We start from the raw sequence: 10,465 nt of genomic DNA on the forward strand, positions 1-10,465 counted from the left end.
AATGCCGCTGCTGAAGTGAGCAAGCGGGACCACTGAGACGGTTCAAGTGCTAAGCATGGCTGGCATGGTGTACGAGGGGCATGCGAGAAACGCCGTGTGGCGGGCTTCTAAATCCGGGGCAAGGTGCGCGCATCGAGCCGAGCCTGGATTTCGCGAGGGAGATGGACGAGATGCTCACGCATTCTCGAAAAGCCACCGACAGATCTTGAATTACTTTTGTTGGCCTGATGATTTAAACCAGAAAACGTTTTTGTTTATATTTTTTTTGGCTGTGCCTATGTTATAATGTTATGTTACTCTGACTTGCACGGAAACATCAACATCAACAAACATCAACGCTTAATCGAGCTTTCACTATTACGCCCCTTGGCACTGTCCAAAGAGACCTTCTTGTCTTCATCATCCCTCTATCGTGGTCCATAATGCCGCATGAAAACTTGATCCTTAATCTCCCGATCAGAGCAAAATTTTTGGCTCCACCACTGGCTCCAGGTAGCTTTATGTATAGTCACTGGAAATCACCTTCAGTATATATCTATGGCACTTCGGACAAGACCGCCCCTCCAATTCTGCTCAGTGATGACTGTATCGTGCGCGATAGCAACGGCAAGCGCGTCAGCCGAAACGCGCGTGTGGTAGGTTGTTATCATCGCGGCGCATGCTCAATGTTTGCAACACAGCAGAGTGATTGTAGCATAGCCTGAAACGAGATTATGCTTTGTGCTCCGCAAATACGTTGAAATCATTAGATCTATACCTTCTGGTCGCATAAACCTTTGACTAATATTCGCTTCAGATATGTATTGCAGGCATCGAGTAAGAATTATGTCGTGTTCGTGTTAAGGAGATTTTCGGCTGCTGGCCGCTTGTTTTAAAGTCATTATCCCCAAAAGTTGGCGCGCCGACATACCGACATTCTCTAGTCCATTATGAGACACTACAAATGTGCGTGCGATATGTACGCGATATGTACAAATGTACAAATGTATGCGCTCCAACCATACTTCAACACTAATCGTTCAGAAAACTGCATTATATATAAAAAGAATATATTTCTACCACTGTCTTTTTTTTTACACGCCAAGCGCGTAAGTGTTGTGGGCGTGCGTGCGTGGGCGTGCGGGCGCTAATACCGCAATTCAGTTGCTCTGAAATTCTTCCCGGCCATCACTCCGCAGTTCATATACCATCACAAAGGACCAGGTGCTGGTCTCCCTGCAGAACTGTACACACGCCAGTCAGCTCAGTGGCAATCGGCTCCCTGCGATGTAAAGTTGGCGCTTTTCCTGCAAAGTACCGCCGAGAGCGGTGAAGCTCACCGCTCTATCTTGTTGGAGCGCAATTGGCGACGCTTTTGTCATTTAAATCGACGAAGGTACGGGGAATTTCCAAATTATAGAAATCATATCTTAATCCTCCTTAGTGCTGATAACTAAAAGTCGAACAGCCATTCCTTGAGCGATGAGCCCTGTCAACCTTATATATAGAAAACGAATCGGTTTCCGAGCTTCTCCTGCAGTCCTCTACAGCTGTCATTCCATGTACCTAATATTGCAACACATAATCTCGGCCTTCGTACAACGAGAAGTTCGGCGAAACTCTAATCTGTTGTGTGTTATACAGTCCCCGGCATTCTGAGCACGAGGTCGCGGGTTCGATTCCCGGCCGCGGCGGCCGCTTTTCTGATGGAGGCGAAAAGCAAAAACGCCCGTGTGTACGAGATTTCGGCGCACGATAAAGATCCGCAGGTGGTCAAAATTAACCCGGAGCCCTCCACTACGGCATGCCTCATCGCCTCCGTTGCGTCGGCGCGTTAAACCCTACAATCAATCAATCAAGTCCCCGGCATTAAAAAAGCGTTTACGGAAAACTTAGAACGCCAGTGTATTGTTGGAAGCCACAGCTTGGAACAGCGCAGTTCTGAGCTTCTCTTTTCAGTACTAAGCCCCTCACTTGTTTTTCTACGCCCGCCCACGCGCGGGTTATCATCCACAGATAAGAGATCACGAAGTTTGGAAAGAAAAGAAAATAATGTAATGCAAGGAAAACCGGCCAGCCTAAGTTGGCGTGACGTCAGTGACCGGAAGCAATATTTCCCGTTGGACTCGCGGCTTCTTCGTACGGGTCAAATGACCCCTCGTCCTCCTCGACGCAATGGACCGTCCTAATCTTCTGTAGCAAAAGCATGACATTTTTATCCGATGAATCCGGAGCCTGGGAGCCGAGAAGAGAAGTTTTTGATAGTGTATACCAACAGCCGTACACAGTGTGAATTTACGGTCTGTAATCCAGGTGCTGCTCACTTCTAAACTTGTGTCTTTTACACAGTCTACGAGTGTCTGTCGTTCAATTCAAGGGAGAGAACTGCCCCAGTAGCTCGCTGGTAAGGCTATAACGGTCTATTGCAAGAAGTCTACGAAAGTTCCCAGATCGCTTTCCTTGCATGATACTATCCCACGCTAGCTTCCAATTGATCCAACCTCAAGGGAGATCGAAGGTGGTCGAAGTGCGGGTGGTAATTCTGTCTTCGTAACCAAGTTTCACGCTTGAAGACCGTATTAGTAAAGTGAACCGTCCGAAATTGCTTACATCGTCAACAGTGAGCCCAACAGATTTGCACGCCGACCCCGTGAAACCGCATAAGAATACACCTTAAGCATTGTCAAAACAAGAGAACAAGCCTCAATGGTGCGTACTGCAACAATTCGATAGCACGTGCCTGCGTTTTGCCTAACCAGCGTATGGCAAGCAAGCATTCCTTATATTTGCAAGACCGTGACCAAAGGAATCGCCGTGTTTTTTCATCATTATTTCGCGTTTTTTTAGGAATCCATGCAACCGTATGCTAAAACTATATTTTTTTCAGTACAAATAGGAGGTTACGAGAACAAAAAAAAAAGAACTTAGATAAGTGAAGAGCATGACAGGCCTTTTAAATATTTCATACCTGAAAGCAGTTTTCGGAGCACCCGTTATAAAAGTTTTGGAAGCTCTTCAGAGTGCGTATCAGTTAGACAGACATTGAAGGGACATTATCGCGCAGGTTAGCTTATTTAATCCGCCATCTGTCTCCTCGATGAGTAGAAGTGTAGAGCTTTAGATTCTGTATGGCAGAGAATGGTCACCGTTCGAGGCTGTCGCAGCGACTATAAAACAATCGTCGCACTGGTTTGCCATCTCAACGTTAAACATATTAGTTTTCCCCCATTACACTGGAAACAAGGTTTTTTGTTTGTTAGCGCCAAGGTTTTAGTCGTTAAGCATTCTAGCAACCCACTGCACTTATCTCATGATCGGCAATGTGAAGTGATCACGTAGACGTCATAAAATCAGAGCGAACAATGGTTAGAGAGAAACGGCACATGGGATAAATCCGTGATACCCGCCGCTTGACGTACAGGTGCAGCCAAAAGTAATTAATTGGAACAGAGTCTCAGTTGAAAATGAGGACAAGCAAAATTTCTGTAGTTCGTCGTATTTTTGCGTGTCGTATTTTGTCGTATTCTTGTCGCATTCTTGTCGTGTCGTGATGCTAACGTTCTGTCGTGTGCCGTATTCCTGTCCTGATTTTGATGTTCCGCCGTGCCGAATTCCTGTCTTGTCTTGATCCTGATGTTCCATCAGTAGTTGCACATGGTTTGAATGTTATTGCCGAGTGTGAAGAGTAGCGCAAAATTGCAGTTCTGTTGTGACAACAGGAATGTTTGTCGTTGAGAAAATTGACTTTGTCGTTGCGACAAAAATGTGTGTTGCAACAACAGATGGCTTTGTCGTAACAACAGGACTTGTGTTGCCACAACAAAGTTTTTTGCCGTGCGACAGGAATTCTTGTTAGGTTTCTGCGGTATTCCTGTAGTGCGTTTAGACTGCGGGTATCGTAAATTTACAAACATTTCTTCTTCCGGAAAGTGCATGGCATGCATTGGCATGCGTTTAAAGGAGTCCTCCCTAATAGAAAAAAACTTCCTGTAACCCGGTAAGGGCTGTCAGCCAGTACGACAAATATTTTGTGATATTCACAAGTCCTTATTCCAATTACTTATGACAGCACCTCTATAATGAGTATGCTGTTGCCTGCTGCGTTGCAGCTTCAACCTGAAATTTATCTAACGCTAAGCCTAAAAATAAGCCGCTAGATCTAACGCTGCACTTCGAGCTCTAACGCCGTGAACTTGTACCGAATAGACAAACTACGCAATGTATACGTCAATCTGCGGATACCCGTTACCGTCGTAAATTTCGATCTAGGTTTGATCAGTACAGGTGCTGTCGAGAGTAGACATCACGCACGAGGATAAAGGTGTCCTCATGACTACCCTCACACGTGAAATGAATACGCGACATGAACACGTTGCCCTGAACCGCAGCCAGCATGTGGGACGCGTGTACAATAACTGGAGGGTGGCGGAATGCTAACCCATGCAAGCAGCGTCTGTTCGCGCTCGTTCGGAACTGCTTGTTTATTCGTTATCGGTACCGACCCTGCATGCTTGGGTGGACTTGCCCCGCAGAGCAAAAAGCTGCAGGTGACATCTACGTTTGGGTCTTAAGATGTAAAACGCGATAGCGTTACTTCAACTCTCAAGGAGCGTTTTTGAAACCATTATCTCTGTTTACGTTCCATGATTCACAACCACTGGAGGTCAGCGAAGAGAAAAGACCAGCGGGGAGGGTATTTAATCGCCGCGGGCCATAAGAGACCGATCTCCTCTGCGCTTCTGTGGCTTGAAATCTGAGTGAAAGGCTGCGGCGGCAGGGTATTGGTCAATTTGAGGCAGATGGTGACAGCGTCAGTGCTTCAAAGTGTTTGCTAGTTCGTGAGGGCAGGCAGTAGCGGTGCTCGTTGAGTCTGAAAGAAGGGGAAAGATGGTATCGGCTGCGGCGTGCGCCCTGCCGGGACACGTTCCACTTGAAGATCCGTTGGCTGTCGCTGAAACGGCGTGAGTTACCGCCAACGAAGCGCCCACGCGGAAGACGCATGTAGTGGTAGGCTCTGCCACAAACCACACAAGCACTGAGCGAAGCTTGCAGTACGCGCGAACAGAATAGTGGCCCACGCGGAATCGCACCAATAGGTAAGGCGTTACGCTGCTGAGCTCAAGGTTGCGAGTACGATTCCCAGCCGCGGGGGCCGTTTTCCTGATGGAAACATGAAACTGAAAGGCTCGTGCGTCGAGATTTCGGCGGGCGGTAAAGACCCTCAGGCGGTCGAAATTATTCCGGGGCCTTCCGCAACCGCGCGCGTCGTAGCCGAGATGTCGCTTCGGCCCGTGAGTTACCGGAAATTTATATATTTTTATCGTGCGGTCGAAAGACGCCTTGTGGAGATGGCGTCAGTTGTGAGCCCGGCTGGCGACTGTGTCTGTCGAGTATTCTACCACCGACTGGGCGCTGAAGGAACTTCACTGCGTAGTCGCGGCACCTGCTGAAAATTCGTGTCCTTTCTTCCGTCTCTGCCGTACTATTGTTGCCTTCTTTCCACATATGAGTCGGCAGAGCGCTTGACGTCTCCCGTTGCGGCCAGAGTGATCGTGGGGTCGAATCCTAGCGCTGCAGCGTCAATGGAACTTTTTCTGGTAATGCCCTTTCCGTGACGGATATGACGTCGGTGTATCCTGACATAAAACACTTTTATGTTAATATAAATGTACAGAGAAAAATATTACTACTCAAATTTTTTTATTATTGGTCCCATGCGCCTACCACGGAACAGGGATCCAGCGTTGAAGGAACGGCTCGATATTGATGTTGATCAGGGTAGATCTCGAGCTTTTCCCGGTATTGCATTGGCTTTGTCGCTGACTATTTAAGAGTTATTGAATGTTCAACCACATTTTTTTAACCAAAATTAGCATTCATATTAAAACCTTGCTTTTAGGTCAATACGACTGTTAGGGATGGTCCTACCAAGTTAGAGAGTGAAGTAAGGACTACAAAGAACAGCTTCCGCGGCTAACTACAAAAAGTCCCACGGGGATATTTCTATATAGTTCTCTTTAGACAAGTGTTCGAGGCAAACGTTTGCCAAAGTTAGATGATTGACTTAACGGTACACTTCTAGCGTGTGCATTCTTCAAAGCATCATCCATACCTCCAGTACAAAAAACACCAAGGAGCAGTCCTTGCGGTAAATGGGTGTAATATCGCTTCAAGAAAGCTATGGCGTCCCCGGCATGATTGCACACGCATATATACTTCCGTTACCCAATAACCGACGACGCTGGCATTCAGCTCGAATTTGCTCATTTGGAAGTACGACAAAATGAATGCTACTTGTTAGTGCAAAGCAAAGTAATTAAGCAGCAGCACGAAACAACTACATGAGAGACATTCGACTCAATGTCCACTTCTGCTAGCAATACGGTAACAAACGTCGCTTTATCTGATTAAATCTGTCAGGAAATTGCACGCATTTAAACACACCTGACGCAGCGCCACTCCTCTGAACGATATTAAGGTACGGAAAGAGAAGAAAATACTTGGCCAACCATTCGGGAAGAAAGAAGTCGAGTGCGTGAACTGCGCCAAATAACCGTCCTCTGCGGCCTCCCCAATGGGCAAGTGTCAGCGAAGGAAAGGGGGAGAGCATTGCAGACTGCGGGCCCCACGCGCCCGTGGTGCTGGATATACCTATAGCGGCGCCACGCAATTCGATCAATCACCTCGCCGTGTACGTCCAGGCAGTTACTTCGCCTTTTACAGTCCCCCGTAGGATTCCCGTTTCAGAAAGAGTCCAGCGTCGGCTTGGAACCCAATACGCGTTATAAATGCGAAAACATTACCAGGACAATTAACAAAAAAAAAAAAAAAAAAACCAGGGCCATCTCCACTAACGTGAAACCTGGTGAGGAGCGAAGCATGCCAGGTATAAGGGTATACTTGGCGACTTGGAGATGAAACCGTTAGGGGGGAAGGGGGGGGGGGGTGCAGGTATACAGCTCTGCTGTAAAAGCCTCGTGTCTTTGAAGCACGAAGCTCTCTAGCGCGAGGCGTAAACGATTCTCGCGGTGTTTTTTCAGTACACGTTGCGTTCGAGTGCGAGGCGTAAACGAGTTTCTGGGTGTTTTATTACCGTGACTACATGAGACGAATGACGATTACGACGACGACGGCAGGAGACACGAACAGACCCAGCCCCTGAGGGGCTTCGCTCCGAAAAAAGCTGGAGTATAGGCGTCAGAAGCCGGGAAACAGCTCCTTGGGAAGTATTATATGAGGCGCTCCATGGCCCGAGGTTAAACGCTATAGTAGCGAAAGGCGGGCGTCCACGCCAGAACATATAGCATGATGAGATAAGGAAGCGGAAGAACGCAGCCAAACGAGCTCCGAGCAGACACGCATCGACAGTCATCATCGTTGTCTCTCCCATGCCTTACACGGCGGCAGGAACTAGCAGTTAGTGGTGCAACGAGTACGAGACAGATAGAAGCCATGCATTCGAAAGCTTGCAGGCACATGTATGTCGAAGCGGAGCGCCCCCACCGACAAAAATACAAAGGATACGCAAGGCGCAAGAAGTCGTCCCGTGCGTTCAATGGCGCATTCATGATCTTACACTCGCAACTCATAACTGTTTCCGTAGACTGACTTTTTCCTTCACCTACCGCGTATCGAACGTTTGCAGATTTTGGACATAAACCCGCATGCACAAGTGAGAATTGAAGGTGGATTCCGCTGAAGTCTGTCCATGCCAAAAACTCCTTCTGCGTACCGTGCGCACGTTTTTTATTCTCGCTGTCTGTTCTGGTTGACTGCTTGCAACAGACTTGGGGGTGTGAGGTTGCGAAGATGTAGCGCCCAATGACATAATGGAATAGCTTGCATGTGAGGTTTATATGGGCTGGGCGCAAAAAAATTACTAGACGAAAAAGAAAACGTAATACTCAGGCTCATTGCACAAATGGTTCGTGTGAAACACTTCTCATACAATCGTCTACACAATATTTTGCCAGTTTTCATAAAACTAGAACGCACTTTGGGACATTTACATTTGGTCTTCTGATCTTAAAAATACTTTTTTTCAAGAAGGAATTATCGTGATTCTTCTTTTGTTGTTTATATCTGGCATGCGACAGGGATATTTGTGAGCGAATGACCTTTTCAAAGGGATGCGGTCGTTGGGGCTGGCGGCAGAGTTTTCATTAATTGCCGGTTGTAACAATGTTCACAACATGGATTTCGTACTGACGTATAGTGAGATTTAGGAATCATATTTTATGAATGCAAAAATCAGCTTCAAAAAATTTGCTGCGTAAACATTTTGTACGTTCTCATGGAAGCCCTGCGTACACTTTTGTGATCTACTACGTCGTGGCTCGAATGAACATCGAATAGGATAAACTAGGGTTTGAGAATTTAAATCGTTTAATAATTGAGAGAACTGAGGTTACAGTGGATCAGGATAGAGGAGCACGGGGAGAAAACGTCTGACACGGTGCACAGGCGTGGGGCGACTCTCATTGGCGAACAGCACACACACGTGAGACAGTGAGAACCTGAACATTAACACCCGCGTTGCGTCTGGCGTCGCCTCATGTTCTCGGGCATAACACACCCGAGTCAGGGGCGCGTTCGTTCCCTTGAGAATCTCGGCTCCTCGCTGCGCGGCCGTGGCAGTAAATTGCGTTTTTCTGGGCGCCTTGGGGCGGCAGATTCGGTGGTGTCGAGTGGCTAAGCGCCCCGTGGCCGACCGTTTTCGTTTCTCGGCGGAGAGAATTCCTCGAATCGTCGGAGCCAGCTGACACTTTTCAAAAGCTCAGTCGAGGGTGTCTCACTGCGGGAAACCACGCTGTTGATGAAACAATATACTTAAGTGTCGGTTTAAACACGCCCGCGGGTCGATTCGAATAAGTGGCGAAAAAGTGTCACTGTTCGAGAGGTGGCAAGAAATAAATTACGCGGCTTTTCACGAATGGTACGTGAGCGTATTTTCCGTATTTCGCTTGGGTATTTTTTTCTCATTCCTTTCATCACTGCGTAAGCATTATCTTCGTATTTATCAAAGCGTCCGGTCGTTTTTTTAACAGCGCAGTTACGTACCCTATTACTCTATGACAACGACGCCGCTGACATCCTCCTTGGCGATGTGCCAAGTTTTATCGTGGAGCCTCAAACACCTGCGACGCGAATCCTCAAGGTTTAGAACACATGCGCTCACGCGTAAAAATGATTTAATTTATGTATGGCTTGTTTTGGGCATAAGTGGCAAAGACGACGCCATACGCATTTTTCTCTTTATATTTAAGCTCAGTAAGCACTCCGGCTTTCATTTCAGCTATGTCACCTTCACGAAGGAGGAGGCTCGTTGTGTGACACACCATAACTACATTCCTGCCACGTCGAACTTACGTTCCTTATTCAAATGCGCGCGGCGCGGGAAGGGAGCGTATTGCTGTGAAAGCCCGCTGCGGACAGGCGATACCGAAACTGTCGCCACTGCTATATCGGACCACGGCTTATGTAGAGGGGGTGACGGTATTTAGACCAAAGCAGTCACCGAACCAAGGGAGGGGGGTTATGCCGCAAGCTGCACGCATGACAACGTGTCCAGTGGCCACGAAAGGTTGGCAGGCGGAAAGGGTTGTGGGGACTATTAGAGCAAGTACCACGACTACGCACCTGTGGCCGCCGCAAGCAGGGACGCCGCGGCCGCGCTCCTGGCCGCGCCTCCGAAGATCCTCTCCTTGTCCCGGGCGTGCACTGTGGCCGCTCCCCCGTGGTCGGCGAGGATTGCCGTCACTCCGAACTTGAGCGGCGGCGGGGGCGTGCGCATCTCGTCCTCGTCGTCTTTCGGCGTCATGCCGCCGGAGGAAGAACAGCAGTCCAGGTGGTGCGGCAGCTGCGCACCGGGCCCTCCGAGCAGCGGCTGCAGGAGGTGTTCTCGCGGGGACGACGGCGATCCTCCGCCCGCGACCAGGACCGGGGGTGAAGAAGCGACGGCGGGAGCCTCGGCCCCTCTTGCCAGCAGGTTGTCCACGAGGAAAGAGCTGTTGGGCCGGTGCGTGAGCGTGAGCGGCCCGGCGGCCGTCGGGTACATCGGAGCGCCGTGCGCGTCCCCGCTTCCCGCCGCTATGAATTATACACGACTCGGTTCGCCTCGCGGTCGCGGATCAATGCATGGGGCGCCCCGTGCACGACTCGCCCGTCTCATTGGCCGCCGCGCCGGTCCGCCCGCATTATGCGGGCGCCGCCCACCGCCGACGGTAGTAGCCGGACGGGGGAAGAGGAGGGCGCCCGCCACACTCGATCGCTCCATTTCCGAGAGCAGCGCGCTCGCTTTTATGTCGCGCCGAGGAGGCAGCGATGGTGAGGTGCGGTGCGGGCGGCGGCTCTCCATAATGAACGCGACGATGGTCGTAGCGCCGCGCGGTCATGTCGCGATCCGTATAAAGAAGCGGATGGGGTCGATTCGGGTGACCGTGGGGTTCTTTCGCGCCGGCACGCCGTGTCTTGCAGAGAGGAGCGC

At 49.4% G+C, this 10,465-nt stretch overlaps 1 protein-coding gene across 1 annotated transcript in view; it reads right to left on the reverse strand.

The window, feature by feature from the left end:
• Nucleotides 1–10,201, reverse strand: part of LOC144175917 (uncharacterized) — a 138,776-nt gene extending 128,575 nt beyond the window's left edge. The window contains exon 1 of the mRNA XM_077704991.1: nucleotides 9,619–10,201. Within this exon, the coding sequence (XP_077561117.1) occupies nucleotides 9,619–10,036 (418 nt within the window). The 5' untranslated portion in view covers nucleotides 10,037–10,201. The remainder of the gene's footprint in view (nucleotides 1–9,618) is intronic.
• Between the last annotated feature and the right edge of the window lie 264 nt (nucleotides 10,202–10,465).

This window comes from Haemaphysalis longicornis, unplaced genomic scaffold (genome assembly GCF_048455015.1).
Source record: "Haemaphysalis longicornis isolate Haplotype H1 unplaced genomic scaffold, Haemaphysalis longicornis Haplotype H1 scaffold_3, whole genome shotgun sequence".
In the NCBI taxonomy this organism is placed as follows: Eukaryota; Metazoa; Arthropoda; class Arachnida; order Ixodida; family Ixodidae; genus Haemaphysalis; species Haemaphysalis longicornis.